This window comes from Geotrypetes seraphini, chromosome 10, assembly GCF_902459505.1.
Source record: "Geotrypetes seraphini chromosome 10, aGeoSer1.1, whole genome shotgun sequence".
Classification (NCBI taxonomy): Eukaryota; Metazoa; Chordata; class Amphibia; order Gymnophiona; family Dermophiidae; genus Geotrypetes; species Geotrypetes seraphini.
In genome coordinates this window covers 10,147,096-10,165,971 of record NC_047093.1, presented here as the reverse complement: position 1 = coordinate 10,165,971, position 18,876 = coordinate 10,147,096, and the positions used below count along the sequence as shown (strand labels likewise).

General features: G+C 44.2%; 1 protein-coding gene across 5 annotated transcripts in view; it reads right to left on the bottom strand.

Annotated features, from left to right (window-relative positions):
- SDK2 (sidekick cell adhesion molecule 2) overlaps positions 1–18,876 on the bottom strand; it is a 635,450-nt gene that overhangs the window by 177,224 nt on the left and 439,350 nt on the right. For all 5 annotated transcript variants that reach the window (XM_033961165.1, XM_033961161.1, XM_033961163.1 and 2 more), the window contains exon 3: positions 3,286–3,392. In XM_033961165.1, coding sequence (XP_033817056.1) covers positions 3,286–3,392 — 107 coding nt within the window. The remainder of the gene's footprint in view (positions 1–3,285; positions 3,393–18,876) is intronic.

The following is an 18,876-nucleotide window of genomic DNA, read 5'->3' as shown; positions in this document are numbered from 1 at the left end:
GAATAAAAATACATAAAGATATTCCTTACAAAAGATTTCACATATTTTAAAATTCTAATCCATATAATCTATAAAATACTATCATTCCTCCATTAGAGGAAGTCGCACCATTGAAATGGGCCGGCACAGCAAAGACCGTGAGGCTGTGGATGAAAACCGCGTCTAAATGAATCCTCGCGGCAGCTCTGTGGCCAAGTTAAAAGCACACTGAGCTGCCGCTGCTGTTCTGGGGGGTGCAGCGAAGACGCGGAAGGCAGGAGTCCAGGGAGATACGCGGCGAGAGGCAAGCCAGCTGGCTGGCGCTTCTCTTCCTCTTCTGTGAGCCGCGGCACACTTGGAATCTCGGGAGGCACACGGTTTGCGATGCAATGCTCTAGACTCCCAACCCTGTCCTGGAGGACCACTAGGCCATTCGGGTTTTCAGGCTAGCCCTAATGAATATGCATGAGAGAGATCTGCATATAATGGAAGTGACAGGCATGCAAATCTGATCCATGCATATTCATTAGGGCTAGCCTGAAAACCCGATTGGGGTAGTGGTCTTCCAGGACAGGGTTGGGAACCACTGCTCTAGAGCAACAGTCTCCAACTCAAACCCTTTGCAGGGCCACATTTTGGATTTGTCGGTACTTGGAGGGTATCGGAAAAAATAGATAATGTCTTATTAAAGAAATGCCAACTTTGCATGAGGTAAGACTCGTTATAGTTTATAAATCTTTCCTTAATTGCTTCTGATCATTTCTGCTATACACAGCTGAAAATAGTATAACATGCAGAAAGTAAAGTTTAGAGAGTTTTACACTTTCTGCATGTTGCACTGCAGAAAGTGTTGCATGTTGCACGCGATTGTCCTCTCCACTCCCACCTCACAATCACGTACAGATGCAGGAAAGCGCTTGCGTGAGGTTACAGCAGTGAGACGGGCAATGTTCCAGAACAATGGTAACATGATGGTATCTTCTGGCTCATGGGACCCTCGACCACCAGAGGGCATCCGCTGAAAATCAGGGGAGGGAAGTTTCATGGCGACTCCAGGAAGTACTTCTTCACCGAAAGAGTAGTGGATCATTGGAACAGACTCCCACTCCAGGTGATAAAGGCCAGCAGCGTGATGGATTTTAAGAGAAAATGGGATACTCATGTGGGATCTTTAAGGGAGTAAATTCAGGGGAGGGGATACTTGGAATGGGCAGACTTGGTGGGCTACAGCCCTTTTCTGCTGCTTTTTTCTATGTTTCTATGATGGCAGATAAAGGCCAAATGGCCACAGCATCCACTATCTCCTCCTCTCCCTATTGGCTAAGGCTCTTAACATTTGCATCTCCTCTTCCTATAGGCTAAGGCTCTTTACACCTGCATTGTGATGTCATAGAACTTTATGGTTATAGAAACATAGAAACATGATGGCAGATAAAGGCCAAATGGCCCATCCAGAGCATCCAGTATCTCCTCCTCTCCCTATTGGCTAAGGCTGTTAACATTTGCATCTCCTCTTCCTATTGGCTAAAGCTCTTTACATCTGCATTGTGAGGTCATAGGGCTTTATGGTTATAGAAACATTGTAACGTGATGGCAGATAAAGGCCAAATGGCCCATCCGCAGCATCCACTATCTCCTCCTCTCCTTATTGGCTAAGGCTCTTAACATTTGCATCTCCTCTTCCTATAGGCTAAGGCTCTTTACACCTGCATTGTGATGTCATATAACTTTATGGTTATAGAAACATATATACTCTTATGATCACAGCTATAGTTCAAATAGAATTATTCTTCATTAACTTTGATTTTTAAACTCTTGTTGATTATTATATAAATTATTTGTGAAGTGCTCAGACCAAGAAACCCATAAAATAGTGATGTCACTACAATGAGGTTTTCAAGGGGACCATCATTGCCTTCACAAGTCCCCGGCCCTCCCTATACCTATCTGGTTGATGTGTCCAACAATTTATGTTGTTCTATTTCGGGGAGCTATCTACGATATTACTTCTCATTGGTGACATTTAACTTAACAACTAAGTATGTGAAAAATAAAAATAAAAAATAAATAAAAGTGCTTATCTAAAATGTAGTGTTGCTCATTATTTCATTGTCTGATTGGAGAAACATAGAAACATGATGGCAGATAAAGGCCAAATGGCCCATCCAGAGCATCCAGTATCTCCTCCTCTCCCTATTGGCTAAGGCTCTTAACATTTGCATCTCCTCTTCCTATTGGCTAAAGCTCTTTACATCTGCATTGTGAGGTCATAGGGCTTTATGGTTATAGAAACAGACTCCCACTCCAGGTGATAAAGGCCAGCAGCGTGACGGATTTTAAGAGAAAATGGGATACTCACGTGGGATCTTTAAGGGAGTAAATTCAGGGGAGGGGATACTTGGAATGGGCAGACTTGGTGGGCTATAGCCCTTTTCTGCCGCTTTTTTCTATGTTTCTACATAGGGCCTCAAAATAGTACCTGGTGGGCCGCATGTGGCCCCCTGGGCTGCGAGTTTGAGACCACTTCTCTAGAGCCAGCTCACCAATCTTTTTGCAGTCACAAAAAGTGTACAACTTCCAGGTGGTATGGGACAATGATGTCCTAGGAACAAGTTGTGACACCAAATGCATATTTGAAGGTCGTAACTCACAGTCTGGGAAGCTGTGCTCTAGAGATGTGGAACCCTGGACTCGGCCTCCTTCGCTATGCTCATTCCTTATATTCTGCATTTTTAGCAGCGTACGGGTTTCCACATTCCCTGATAAGCAAATTCATGGTCAGTGCATCAATTTCTAGAGAGTCTTAGGAACATAAAAATTGCCATATTGGGACAGACTGAAGGTCCATCAAGTTTCCTACGGTGGCCAACTCAGGTTCCAAGTACCCAGTTAGATTCCAAGTAGTAAAACAGAATTTATGCTGCTTATTCTAGGATTAAGCAGTGGGTTCCCTCAAGCCATCTCAATAATTGCCCATGGACCTTTTTTAAATCCCGCTAAGCTAACTGATTTCACCACATTCTGCAGCAATGAATTCCAGAGTTTAATTACAAGTCATGTGAAGAAATATTTTCTCCAGTTTGCTTTAAATCTACTACTTAGTAGCTTCATCCCATGTCCTCTAGTATTTTTGGAAAGAGTGAACAAACGATTCACATCTACCCTTTCCACTCCTCTCAGTATTTTATAGACCTTTTTGGAACTTGAATGCTATTGAGAGCCTGTTCTCTCTCTGATCCTGTGGCTCTGCCTCACTGTCAATCTAATGGAACCCTCACCCTAAAAACCATGAACACCACCACTTACATGCCACCTGGACTTCCGTTTGCCTCTGTAGTAGAGCTCCCATCCTGTTACGGACGATGCAGCGATAGAAGCCGGCATGGGTGCGGTCCAAAGACGTGATCATGTACCTGAGAGAAAGAGAAAACAAGGCATTACAAGAGAGGACTGCCATCTGACAAAAATTCAGAAAGATTACTCATACCAGGGCCTCACCCAGGTCAGCCCAAATGAACTAATCCAGTCCTTCTTTTGCTGCCACTGCATGCAGGTAGGTATAGATCTCCCTTTATTAAAGATATCAGAACTACGCTAGGGGGTGCCAGGTGGAAGAGTTGTGCACTGCCATGAAGAAGGTTCCCTGTTCACTTCCCCAAGTCAGCTGGGGCAGGAGATGCTGTAGAGCAGGGGTGTCAAAGTCCATCCTCGAGGGCCGCAATCCAGTTGGGTTTTCAGGATTTCCCCAATGAATATGCATGAGATCTATTAGCATACAATGAAAGCAGTGCATGCAAATAGATCTCATGCATATTCATTGGGGAAATCCTGAAAACCCGACTGGATTGCGACCCTCGAGGAGGGACTATGACACCCCTGCTGTAGAGGCAGGCTTTCACAACTCCCTAGGGCAGGGGTGTCAAATGTCGGTCCTTGAGGGCTGCAATCCAGTCTGGTTTTCAGGATTGCCCCAATGAATATGCATGAAATCCATTTGCATGCACTACCTTAATTGTATGCTAATAGATCTCATGCATATTCATTTGGGAAATCCTGAACATCCAACTGGATTATGGCCTTCGAGGACTGAGTTTTGACACCCCTGCCCCTAGGGGAAAGGGGGATACTGGGATAGGGAGTTCCAAACATTGATTAAGGCTCAGGGCTTCTGATTATTTTATTCATTAAAAAAAATTATATTCCGCATATCCTACAATTCTATACGGATTACAATAAAACATCCAGAAAGATAAAAGACATACAATTAAGGAATTATAATCTTACACTGCAAAGCATAATACAAAAAAAATTGTTGTTCCAGAAGGACCCCTGTTGCACCGCTCCTGCCCCCAGGATCATCACTGGGTGTGCCGAGTGGTTATCAAACAGGGGACCTTATCAGAGTCGTCAATGAGGAGGTCAAAGTGCAGGGTCTGAATGATCTTGAAATATAAACAAAGAGCTGAGCGTAGGGTCCAGATCAGCCTGTTTGGGTTCATCTGGGTGAGGTAAGCTTGCATCCCAAGGAGGTCAGCTTTCTTGCCCTGCGTTTCTTTGGCGTGCCATCATTCCCAGGCTTTCATTGGCATGCAGAGAACAGGAAGCAAGCAATTCGAAGGAATTCTCAGAAGTATGAACAGGTGATTACCGAAAGAGACCCAGTCAGCCCATTTTTTTGTCAGTTTTTTAATGTTTGGGGTTTCCCCCCCCCCCCCCTCTGCACACACCTGCTGTGGATGGGAACGCATTCCACAGCATACAAATCATTTCATGAAGGGTCGGGAAATCGAGCCCCTTTTGGTTGCTATGGCTATAGTTGTACTGGATGTGCTGAGAGTTGAGTCGGTTCAGCGTATGGCCACCAGGATGGTCGCAGGACTCAAGGATCTTCCTTATGAGGAACGGCTGGGTAAGTTGCAGCTATATTCACTTGAGGAACGCAGAGAGAGGGGAGACATGATCGAGATGTTCAAATATGTCACGGGCCGTATCGAGGCAGAAGAGGATCTCTTTTTTCTTAAAGGACCCACGGCAACCAGAGGGCACCCGTTGAGAATCAGGGGAGGGAAATTCCATGGCGACACCAGAAAATATTTCTTCACCGAAAAGGGTGGTTAATCGCTGGAATAGTCTTCCGCAACAGGTAATTGAGGCCAGCAGCGTGCCAGACTTTAAGAAACGATGGGATTGGCATGTGGGATCACTTCATGGGCGTAGTTAGGGGATGGGTCATTAGTGTGGGCAGACTAGATGGATCATGTCCCTTTTCTGCTGTCATTTTCTATGTTTCTGTGGCTGACAACACAGCGCTCCTGTGTCTTGGGGGCCACTACTGTGCCATTTGAAGGATACTTTGCATGTGATGCACCAGGATGCCTCTGGCATGGGTTTCTCATATACACCCCCCTAAAAAAAAAAAAAATATAAGCATCCATCTAACACTAAGACTGAACCATCCTACAAAGAGCTATGGAATGCCACAGAGCCTTATGAAGGCCTTGTGTATCCGGAGCAAAGCCGTCTGCTTGTGCAGATCTGGTTGGTTTATTTAACAGAGGTGCTGAAGCGTGATATGGACCCTTTGGCACATCAGTCAGCTGAATACCACACAGTTAATAAGGTCACATTGTCAAATAATCCCATTCGTCACTTTGTTGTTAGGTTGGCTTTGGGCACAGGCCAGAGGATCAGTGCCGATGTTTTCAAAATAAAATTGTTGAACAATCTGCCACATCCAGGCAAATTTTCGTAGGTTTAGTCAGTCTCTTTAAAGACTTGCAGAGCAGACTGGAACGATTCCTCAGACGAAACGGTCCAGGATATAGTTACGCGAAGGGCGGCAAAAGCCTATAAGGAAATGTGCTGGGCAACAGATTGTCATTCGTAGGAAGGTCCCTTGAACAAATACGAACTGAATATTGATTTGTTCATTTATACAGCCTGTCCTCCCAAAGGAGCCCAGAACGGGGTAAAGGATCTCTTTCCAAAGTTTATTTTCAAGTTTCAAGTTTATTCGTTATTTGATTACATAGAAACATAGAAATAGACGGCAGATAAGAGCCACGGCCCATCTAGTCTGCCCACCGCAATGACCCTCCCCCACCTAACTCAGTAAATAGATCCCACGTGTCTATCCCATTTGGCCTTAAAATCAGGCACGCTGCTGGCCTCAGTGACCTGAAGTGGAAGATTATTCCAGCGATCAACCACTCTCTCAGTGAAAAAGAATTTCCTGGTGTCCCCGTGCAGTTTCCCGCCCCTGATTTTCCACGGGTGCCCCCTGGTTGCCGTGGGACCCTTGAAAAAGAAGATATCTTCTTCCACTTCGATGCGACCCGTGAGATACTTGAACGTCTCGATCATGTCTCCCCTCTCTCTGCGTTCCTCGAGTGAGTAGAGCTGTAACTTATCCAGCCTTTCCTCGTAAGGGAGATCCTTGAGACCCCCGATCATCCGGGTTGCCATTCTCTGCACCGACTCTAGTCTCAGCACATCTTTTCGGTAATGCGGCCTCCAAAATTGCACACAGTACTCCAGGTGCGGTCTCACCATGGATCTATACAATGGCATAACGACTTCAGGCTTACGGCTGACGAAACTCCTGCGTATGCAACCTATGATTTGCCTTGCTTTGGAGGAAGCTTGCTCCACTTGATTGGCAGCCTATCACAGTTACTAAGCGATGTACATAAACTATAAATATAAGGTAAACAATAACAAGGATATCTAAAAAATATAAAATCTTTTAAAAATAGACCAATTACAACAGGAAACACTAGGATAGAAGGGAGCGAAATACATTTTATGATAGGTAAGGAAGAACATTTAAGGGTAATATACAAAGGGAAAGGGAAAACAAAATAGTTTATTGGGAGTAAAATACACAATTGAACAAAATGAACGGCAGTTATAAAGAGCAATTGGCATTTCAATTAGATATTGAAAGCGTCTTTAAAAAGAAAGCTCTTAAGTTGGCTTTTAAATTTATCAAAATTTTTCTCCTGTCATAAGAACATAAGAACATAAGAAGTTGCCTCCACTGGGTCAGACCGAGGTCCATCTCGCCCAGCGGTCCGCTCCTGCGGCGGCCCATCAGGTCTGCGACCTGTGAAGTGGTTTCTGTCCTCTTCTATAACCTACCTCAAGTTATATCTGTACCCTTCAATCCCCCTATCCTCCAGGAACCTATCTAAACCCTCCTTGAACCCCTGTACAGAGTTCTGGCCTATCACATCCTCCGGAAGCGCATTCCATGTGTCCACCACCCTCTGAGTAAAAAAGAACTTCCTAGCATTTGTTCTAAACCTGTCCCCTTTCAATTTCTCCGAGTGACCCCTAGTTCTTGTGGCTCCCCACAGTTTGAAGAATCTATCCTTATTCACTTTCTCTATGCCCTTAAGGATTTTGAAGGTTTCTATCATGTCCCCTCTAAGTCTCCTCTTCTCTAGGGAGAACAGCCCCAGCATTTTTAACCTGTCGGCGTATGTAAAATTTTCCATACCTTTTATCAGTTTAGTCGCCCTCCTCTGCACTCCCTCGAGTATCGCCATGTCCTTCTTGAGATATGGCGACCAGTATTGAACACAGTACTCCAGGTGCGGGCGCACCATTGCGCGATACAGCGGCATGATGACTTCCCTCGTCCTGGTTGTGATACCCTTTTTGATGATGCCCAGCATTCTGTTTGCTCTCTTTGAGGCTGTCGCACATTGCGCCGATGGTTTCAGTGATGTGTCGACCATCACCCCCAGGTCCCTTTCAAGGGTACTCACCCCTAGCAGTGTTCCCCCCATTTTGTAGCTGAACATCGGGTTCTTTTTCCCTACATGCATGACCTTGCATTTCTCTACGTTAAAACTCATTTGCCACTTTTTTGCCCAGTCTTCCAGTCTCGTTAGGTCTCTTTGCAGGTCTTCACATTCTTCCGTGTTTCTAACCCTGCTGCAGAGTTTGGTATCATCGGCAAATTTGATAACCTTACATTTTGTCCCCGCCTCCAGATCGTCTTAAGTAAAGTGGGACAGAGTTTCAAGTTTGTGGTGCTGTAACGGTAAAAATATATTGCCTTCGTGTATTAATCATTTTAAGGGTGGGAATAACCAATAAAAGTTGTTCATTCAATCTTAAAGTTTTTAGAGAAGAATATGGAATTAAAACTTTGTAAATAAATGATGGAGTTTTGTAAAACAATGATTTAAAGGTGAGTAAAGATAATTTATAAAGAATTTTCACCTTTGCTTATTGATGAAAATATTTTAGGCTTCCTGAATGCTAATTTAACAAGTCAGAGCCTTTTGCCTACAAACATACCCCCCTTTTACAAAAACGCGGAAACAGTTTTTAGCGCTGGCTGGCGCGCTGAATACTCTGCGCTGCTCCTGAGGCTCCTAGGAACTCTGAGCGTCAAGAGCAACGCAGAGCATTCAGCGAGCCAGCCTGCACTAAAAAACGCTTTCGCGGTTTTGTAAAAGGGGGGTGGGTATTTTGCTTTCCTGACAGAAAGGCATTGAGAACGAAGAGAAGACCAGACCGCTATCTCACATAAGAACATAAGAAGGTGCCTCTGCTGGGACAGACCAGAGGTCCATCTTGCCCAGCAGTCTGCTCACGCGGCGGCCCATCAGGCCTATCGCCTGAACAGTGGTCCCAGACTAATTTTGTAACTTACCTCTAATCCTCTAATCCTATCCTTATAACTTACCTCTACTCCTATCTGTACCCCTCAATCCCTTTGTCCTCTAGGTACCTATCCAAACCTTCTTTGAACCCCTGTAGCGTGCTCCTGCTTATCACTTCTTCTGGTAGCGCGTTCCATGTATCCACCACCCTCTGTGTGAAAAAGAACTTCCTGGCGTTTGTTCTAAACTTATCCCCTTTCAATTTCTCCGAGTGCCCCCTTGTACTTGTAGTTCCCCATAATTTGAAAAATCTGTCCCTGTCTATTTTTTCTATGCCCTTCATGATTTTGAAGGTTTCTATCATGTCCCCTCTAAGTCTCCGCTTTTCCAGGGAGAAAAGCCCCAGCTTTTTCAGTCTGTCAGTATATGAGAGGTCCTCCATGCCCTTTATTAGCTTAGTTGCTCTTCTCTGGACTCTCTCAAGTACCGCCATGTCCTTCTTGAGGTACGGCGACCAGTACTGGACAATGGACCCCCCTCCTGTCCCATCTCTAGAGTCAAAAAGAACTGGAGATCACAACAGAAGCAAGAATGATAAGATGACGGGGTAATTTTTTAAAAATTGCATTTCTTATTTTTCTTGAATAATTTCTCATAAAAGCAATTGTACAAAAAAAAAAAAAAAGAAACAGGAAAATTTCTACCTTGGCTTGATGGAATTTTATGATTTTTTCCAGATTCCTTTGGTGCAATTTGTTGAAATTTCACTAGAAAATCTAGGGAGAATTCAATCAAATTTAACAAGAGTTGGTGTGAATTGACAAGACTTTACTAGTTTCAAATCAAGTTTCAAGTTTCTTTAAAATTTCTTATACCGCCCAATCAGCCTTCTAGGCGGTATACAAATTCATAAAAACATAAAACATACTTTTAGCTAAACTGACATTGCGTCACCAAACTGTAACTTTCGAAGACTTAAAAACAAAGACAAACAGGAACAAAAGGTAAAAAGGCAAGCACTACAATAGTCAAGGTAAATGAGAACAATTAAGAAAAAAAACAGTGGGAGGCTATAAATAACGATGAACTCAATTGCCCTTAAAAGGACAGTTAGGTCTCAAAGGCATCAAGAAAGAGAAATGCCTTGAGCTTCGTCTTAAAATTATTAAGAACTGATTCTTTGCGTAAGTAATTTGGGAGAGAAGCTAGTAGACCTCATTGTATTTATATACTTCAGTGACGGAATAGAAAGAAGATTATTGGCTGTCGATCTTAGAGGCTTAGAAGGATTATAAGGGGTAAGAAAGGGGCGGGAAACTACGAGGTGACACAGGGGCGGGAAACTACGAGGTGACACCAGGAAATTCTTTTTCACTGAAAGAGTGGTTGATCGCTGGAATAGTCTTCCACTACAGGTGATTGAGGCCAGCAGCGTGCCTGATTTTAAGGCCAAATGGGATCGGCACATGGGATCTATTCACAGGGCAAAGGTAGGGGAGGGACATTAGGGTGGGCAGACTAGATGGGCCGTGGGCCCTTATCTGCCGTCTATTTCTATGTTTCTATTAATAAATTCAGGTTGATTGTTCTGTAAGTGATTCTGTGTTCCACCCGCAACCAGTGGGCTTCTTGCAAAAGGGGAGTAACATGATCGGATTTCTTTGCATTGAATATAATCTTGACAGCGGTGTCCTGGATTATCTGAAGCAGGGGTGCCCACACTTTTTTGACTTGCGAGCTACTTTTAAAATAAGAACATAAGCATTGCCTCTGCCGGGTCAGACCAGGGGTCCATCGTGCCCGGCAGTCCGCTCCCGCGGCGGCCCTCCAGGTCCATGACCTGAAAGTTTTCCCTACCTAACCTAAAATGTCCATACCCTATTCGCTCAATGTCCTGTAATGACCTATTCGCTCAATGACCAAGGTGTGGCAATGGCTCCCAGCATGAGGTAAATGCCCAAATTACCACAGGGTGGCTGTAAAGCTTGCGCGTTAACCATCGGGAGCCTTTCCAACACCTTCTCATGCAGCTACTGCAGAGGAAGACTCTTCACGGCATGGTAAGTGCGTCCGCTTTATCTGCACTGATGGCAGAGTTACCGTGCGCTGTGCTGTCCTGCCAGTGTGGACGCTGTTACCGCTACGCTGCTACTCGCTAAATTCATGCGGTATGTGCTTATTTCGCCTTAGTGAAAGGAGTCTGCCCAAGTCTTACGGACTCCTCAGATTGGTTCACAAAGCTTTCCTTTTAACGGTTCTACCCCTGACAGATCTTTTGAAGGGATCCGCCGGTTGGCATTTTCAGATGGCTCTGCATTACCGGGGTCACACTAAGCCAGTTCCAGGTTGCCCAGAGCTGCTCCCAGGTAGCCGTGAAAGTTCCAGTGCAAGTGAGAAAACCAGAAATAAAGCCCAGTCGTATTTTGACATCAGTTCCATCTGTGCTTCTCTTCAACAAGGCTAATAATAATAATAACTTTTATTTTTGTATACCGCATTACGGTTCATAGACAACCCCGCGAAAGACAAAGGCACGCACCGACAACTGAGCGCGAGACGGAGGCGCGCGCCGAAGAAAATTAGAGTTTTTAGGGGCTCCGACGTGGGGAGCCCCCCCCCCCAGTTTACTTAATAGAGATCGCGCCGGCGTTGTGGGGGGTTTGGGGGGTTGTAACCCTCCACATTTTACTGTAAACTTAACTTTTTCCCTAAAAACTGGGAAAAAGTGAAGTTTTCAGTAAAATGTGGGGGGGGTTACAACCCCCCAAACCCCCCACAATGCCCCCACAACGCGGTGCGATCTCTATTAAGTAAAGTGTGGGGGGGTTCACCCCCACACCCCCCGTCGTAGCCCCTAAAAACAGTAATTTTCTGCGGCGCGCACCTCTGCACTGCGCTCAGTTGTCTGCGTGCGCCTTTGTCCCGGCGCGCTTTTGACCTGACACCCCACATTACCATGGAAGTTCTATGCAGTTAACAGATGAAGAGACTGTACATTTACAGTGAAGTTATTTATCAGCTAGGTTACAAATTACAGAGAAGTTTCATTAGCTATAAGTTACATATATATAGCAGAGTTCATACAGTAGTATTACATACGGCGGTGATACATACTGCGATGTTCGATAAGGCAGAGCAGAGGCATTTAGTATGGGAGGTAACGAAGAAGGGGTGATTAGTTGGATAGGGTGATCCATTTTGTTTAACCATTTGGTGGCTGACAAGATTGGAGGAGTCGAGAGTCTGAGGTAAGTCAAGGTCCGAGGAGGAGGCAAGGAAAAAGGGGGGGAGAAGTTAGAGGGATTTATCAAAAAGGTAGGTTTTGATTGACTTCCTGAACATTTGGTAGGGGGGGGGGGATTGGAGATGAGTGCAGTGAGGCATTTGTTCCATTTTCCCTCTTGGAATGCTAGGGATCTGTCGAGGAATTTCTTGTAGAGGCAGCCTTTCAGGGAAGGAAAGGAGAACAGGTAGGTGTTTCGTGTACGAGAGGGGCCAGCAATTTCAAGGTGCTCGGATAGGTAGATTGGAGAAGAGCCTGCTAGGGTTTTGAAGCAGAGGGGTCACAAGAATATTCAAGGGTCACAAGAATTCCTTCTGATAAAACTGCTATGACAGAGAAACCCTGTTATTCCACAGTCAATAAACACTAACGTGGTCTGACAAATTGCAAATAAATTACTGGAGTATAGTAATTACCCTTTATCCCCTCTGCAAAAGAATACCAGCCTACGGGACCTCATGAAACCTAAGGCAGCAACGCGACTTTCTCCCGTGACCTTCTCAGAGGACAATGACGGAGAGGATGAAGCTCTTCTGATCCGTCTCAGACACAGCGGAGCTGGACACAGTGGATTAGTTAAACGCGCCATGGCTGGATGACAAACACAATTGCTTATTTCTTATCTTAATTTGTGGCTTTAAAACCTTGAGCCCATCACAATGTGAAGTCATGCGGTAACATAAAGAGCCAGTTTTAAATTGAGAACGAATATTATTTTGTAGGTAAATTACAGACAATGTTTTTTCCATTCTCATTCTGGTCTGATGCTTCAGGGATGGTTGGCTTAATTAATTATGATCGAGTGGCTTAACCTGGTAGACCTGCTACTGTCTGGATCTTCTATCGGTGATGGAGATACAATGCCAACCTCAGTTACTGCTCACAGGACTTGGCAGGGTTTAGGAAAATGGGCTTTTCAAATACTAGAGGAAGGAATGATGCTAGGATGCTCCTTATTCAGGTGATACCAAAGTATCAAGTGTGAATGGCATAAAGAAGCTTAGATGGGTATCAGAGGTTCAAACTCCCTCCAATTCTTCCGCAAACACCTGAAAACTTGGCTCTTTTCAAAAATCTAACACCTCCTGCTCTCTGGGACCCTTGTCCCTCTCTTTCTTCTTTGTTTCTTTCCTATAACCCTTCATTGGAGTTCCTTTCTATCCTAACTCTGTAAACCTTGCCGAGCTCTACTCGGTTTAGTTTAGTTTGAGGTTTAGTTTAATTTAGGTCTGGATAAAAATTTCAGGTGATGACAGAGCAACTTCCATTAAATGAATGTGGTGGCTCTTCCAGGTTAAATGCCGTTCCTTTGTCATTTCATGGCAAGTAGTTAGATGTCACACCTACTTGGCAGAGCAAGGCTGGTCAACTACCCCTACACTTCAACCCAGTAGAGTCACTCTTCAAGACCAGATGTCCAGCCCACAGCAAGCAAATTCTGATACATTCACCAGTTGACTATTGACAGTCTCTCCATCACTCAAATCAACTACTCTCTAAGCAAGCCCTTTTTCCAGCCCCCACTCCACTTGCTCCTTATAGGCTGTAATTTCATTTGCTAATTTGACAAACCGCCTATCATGTTTACATCTGAGTGGTTTACAATATTAAGCTGGTGGATCATTTGAAAACGCAGATACTAGAAAGATCTGAAGAAGTATGGTCTATTATTTCACTCACTCTTTGTGGACAAAGATGAAGAGGGCAATTGACCTTCAAGGCAGCATGCCTGAGTGCCCCCTTCACTCACCCTGGGAGTCTGCACCACAAAGCAAAGACCCCTGTTGGCCATATGAGTTCCCTGAGGTAGACACAATACAGTCGAATCAGCACTTCTATGCTGCCTGCACCATGAGTGAAGACCATCTCAAACATTTAGCAAATAACCACGACTTCAGCATTTTATGAAATTCAATTTATTGCTTTCCAAATGCGGTTCTACCAGTAAAGCATTCCAGTATTCTGGTATCTTCTCTCTAAATGCTATTTTCAACCTAAAATCTGAAGCAGCAGGTAACTATTTTGATAGGCTGATCAAAGAAGACATTAACTTTAAATAAGAAGACAGATAAGCTGGCCTTAGGCTATACTAGATTTTATGAGACACACAAAGAACTTGAAATTCAATTCTGGCTGCAACTGGTAGCCAAAGTAATTGTTTTTAATAGAAGAGTAACTCTATCAGATAAATTTGGACCTAAATAAAAAAAGATTTTGCTGCTGTGTTTTGAAGCATATGTAATCTGGTTAAAGTGTTTTTGGAAAGACCCAAATACAAGACACTGCAGTAGCCCAGTTGAGACAAAAAAGGTTACTTGAACTATTTTTTGTAGATCATGAAGTGAAACATTCGTAACAAATCAAAATCATGGGCCATACAAAGCTAAAGTTCCTGGTTTTGGCTAGACCCATGCTCTGCTCATTTAGTTTTTCAGCTTCCCAGGGATCTTGGTTAAAAAAATAATATTGATCATTTTAGTTTTCAGCTGTAAGATCCTGAGAGGGAATGCCCCCTCCCCTCCCCCCCCCCGACCACCTAACAGAGTTGGCCATCTTACTCCAGGGTGCTTCCAACAGATATTCCACCAGAAATCTTTCCCACTTAAAATTCCCAGCATGCAACAATATAGTCTACCAGGCAAATGACCTTATTCATCCACTATCAATTAGCAAAATGCCAAAACCAACTACTACTTACACTATGATCTTGTGACCACTATCTGAGGTTCAGAAAAACTTTAAAAGCAATTCTGTACCAAGACAGGGAGCCAACCCTGAAGTAACTGAAATGGTAATTGTAAAAGCCCTTTTCTCATGTCCATGCAACTCCTGGGACATAACGATGAGCCGATGATGATCTACTTGAACTTGCAACTATGTATTTGTAACTATGACCAAACTATATTAACAACTGGACTGATCTACCTGTAGAAACAACCACATTGAATGTCCGTGTCAAACTATCCATTGTAACTAACATAAGAACATAAGAAATGCCGCTGCTGGGTCAGACCAGTGGTCCATCGTGCCCAGCAGTCCGCTCACGCGGTGGCCCTCTGGTCAAAGACCAGCACCCTAACTGAGACTAGCCCTACCAGCGCACGTTCTTGTTCAGCAGAAACTTGTCTAACTTTGTCTTGAATCCCTGGAGGGTGTCTTCCCCTATGACAGACTCCGGAAGAGCGTTCCAGCTCTCTACCACTCTCTGGGTGAAGAAGAACTTCCAAACGTTCGTACGGAATCTATCCCCTTTCAACTTTAGAGAGTGCCCTCTCGTTCTCTCTACCTTGGAGAGGGTGAACAACCTGTCCTTATCTACTAAGTCTATTCCCTTCAGTACCTTGAACGTTTCGATCATGTCCCCTCTCAATCTCCTCTGTTCGAGGGAGAAGAGGCCCAGTTTCTCTAATCTTTCCCTGAGTAACCGACCCAACCTCTTGTAATGTAATCTGACCTTGAAATGAATAGGTAAAAGCAGAATAAAAAAACCTGATTGACATTAACATAACATTTTAGGAACATCTGTCAGTGCAAGGTACTTGTTGTAAAGAATTAGTAAGTAAGTAATCATTAGATTTATTTTATTTAATTATTAGGATTTATTTACTGCCTTTTTGAAGGAATTTACTCAAGGAGCTGTCCAGCATGAAATAGACAATTACAGCAGTAAAATATTCATATTACGAGAAGAAAAGCGGCTACATATTCCCTCAGGATGCGCCCTCCGCCTTGAGAACGCCCAAAAAAGATCTTGTACTACCTATCGCGCCTCTGGAACAAACTGCCTACCTACATAAGGTCGTTAGAAGATCTACTGAACTTCAGGAAAGCAATAAAAACTCACCTCTTCCCCTGACCCTCTATGAGAGTGCGCTAACCCAAATTTCCCCAACCTTCTGACAAAGAGCCCGACTCTCCACTGTCTCGAGTCTCAAACGCTGATGTGCTTCATCCTATCTCTGACCAGCCATGTTTGATCATCCAATGTTCTACCACTGTTCGTCATCCTTGGCCTACTATACTTTACTATGCCCCATACTATGTTGGTCCTGCTACGTTCCCTCATACCATGTTTGACGTTCCATGTCTTCCATGTTTCATCATCCATGCTTGCCTAAACATTTTTGCTAGTCATGTCATGCTAAGTTTTGCTGAACTATGCTCACCATGCCATGTTTTGTCATATTATATTTTTACCCTGCTTTGTAAATTTTCTTTTGCCATCTTTGTTAGACTTGCCCCAGGTATATCAGATAGATTGTGAACCCACCAGGATAGGCGGAAAAATGCTTGAGTACCTGAATAGATTCATGTAAACCATTCTGAGCTCCCCTAGGAAAACAGTATAGAAAATTGAATGAATAAATGAGGTATGGCATAGTATGTTACATTACAATGTCAACACAATGTACAATAAAACATTTTAATAGACAGCATGGGGTGTAAACAAAGATGGAACATATAGATACAAAGGGCCACTGAAAGGTTCTCAGCCCAACCAAGAACAGAATGATATGGAACAATGAAACCTACAAGTTATTTCACACTTTGTGTTTAAATTCTTATCATTGAAATGAAAAAAGTGTCAAGAAAAGTGTGGAATAACTTGTAAGTTTCCTGGCTCCACCTCATTCCCTTCTTGGTTGGACTGAGAACTTTACAGTGGCCCCTTGTATTGTGATGTCATAATGCCTCATTCCACCAATGCCTAAGAGCCAACCTTATTGGTGATGTCACAATGGCTTGGTTTCCTTATATTTATGCCCACCGAAGTAAAAAGTGTCAAGAGAAGTGTGGAATAACTTGTAATTTTCATGGCTCCACCTCATTCCCTTCTTGGTTGGGCTGAGAACTTTTCAGCGGCCCCTCGTATTGTGATGTCATAATGCCTCATTCCACCAATGCCTAAGAGCCAACCTCATTGGTGATGTCACAATGGCTTGGTTTCTCTATACAGGTGCCCATTTAATAGATGCATTTGCCTCATTGAAGCGAAAAGTGTGGAATAACTTGTAAGTTTCCTGGCTCCACATCATTCTCTTCTTGGTTGGGCTGAGAACTTTTCGTATATTGCAACAAATTGGTAAGAAGGTCTTTAGGTATTCCTCCTTTATTGCTGTTGACTTTTCTTCATTTTGTCTGTATGTCCATCCATCTTTCCCTCTGGACAGTGGTTGCTACTATATATTTGAGGCTGATTTGTCCCATTCCAGAGCCACCTGAACCCCAAATACATCACTCTATTATCCAATGAATACAGAAACTGTTTCCAGCTAGCTCTATTGCCAGGGTTTCTTGGGGTGTTCTATAATTTTGGGTTACTTGGGAGAACAGTGCACCCTATTACAAAGACAGCCCAAACACGTCAATGCCCTGGGTGGGCAGGGACTCATGTGCACGAGGGATAGTTGTTTTGCAGACAGCATTAGAGGTCTGCATGGGAACGGGTATCGCGGGAATCCCGCGGGGGTCCCACGGGAATCCCCCCTAACCCACGGGACTCCCACGGGGACCCCCCTCTAGCCAACGGGACTCCCATGGGGATGGAAGGCTTTGGAAGCAGGGCTCGTCCATATAATATAATGGACACGTCAGCCTTAGTAAAAGAGGGGGTTTATAAGTTAATTACCTGAACAGAAAACAAAAAAAGGGTTCCACCAAAGAGATTCCACAAGGAAAACAGCAAAAGAAACTGTGAAATTGATGATCCTGTCAGAAGTAATTGCTGCTTTTTATGGGGACGGGCGGGGATGGAGGTAATTCCTTGCAGGGATGGGTGGGGACGGAGAGGATCCTAACGGGGACGGGTGGGGACGGAGAGGATCCTGGGTCGGACAGGTGGGGATGGAGAGGATCCTGACGTGGGATGGGTGGAGACGGAGAGGATCCTGGTGGGGACGGCCGGGGATGGGTGGGATTTCTGTCCCCGTGCAACTCTCTAGTCAGCATTATTGGCTCTGCGAATAATTCGTCTCTTACGACTCCTGCATTCAGTTTTCTTTTCCTTCAATTGTAAAATCCACTCTTTTTTTCCCAAAGCACAGCAGTTATTTGTGGAGCTTGCAATGTAACATGTAGTAATCCCGTTTACTCTGATCATTAAATTCCAGTTTCACGCTCCCTGTGGTGTCTCGTAGCACAGGGCACAGAGCGGTATACACTATACGCTGTTATTTAAATGGAGGGGGGAGGGGGCTTTGGTATCCCGTGGCTCCTTTGCATTCATTTAGTAGACCAGAAAAATATCCATGGGAAAGAACAGGGAGCACCGCTGAAACTGAATAACACTGAAAGAAAGCCCACAGCTATGTGACATTGGTTTTAAAACACAACTCCTTTAAATCACACTTTATCTTATTTACTTATACAGTAAAACCTTGGTTTGCAAGCATAATTCGTTCCAGAAGCATGCTTGTAATCCAAAGCATTCATATATCAAAGCAAATTTTCCCATAGGAAATAATGGAAACTCAGACGATTTGTTCCACAGCCCAAAAACTCAAATACAAAATACTGTATGTACTCGTAACGCAAGACCTCGCTCGTTTAGAACAGTCACTAGACTCCTGCAGCGTCAGAGAGAGAAGAACCATCGGCTCAGTTGTGATGATGTGACGCGTGTATACTGTATGTACTCGTATTGCAAGACCTCGCTCGTTTAGAACAGTCACTGCACTCCCGCAGCGTCAGAGAGAGAAGAACCATCGACTCAGTCGTGATGATGTGACGCGTGTATACTGTATGTACTCGTAACGCAAGACCTCGCTCGTTTAGAACAGTCACTGCACTCCCGCAGCGTCAGAGAGAGAAGAACCATCGACTCAGTCGTGATGATGTGACGCGTGTATACTGTATGTACTCGTATCGCAAGACCTCGCTCGTTTAGAACAGTCACTGCACTCCCGCAGCGTCAGAGAGAGAAGAACCATCGACTCAGTCGTGATGATGTGACGCGTGTATACTGTATGTACTCGTAACGCAAGACCTCGCTCGTTT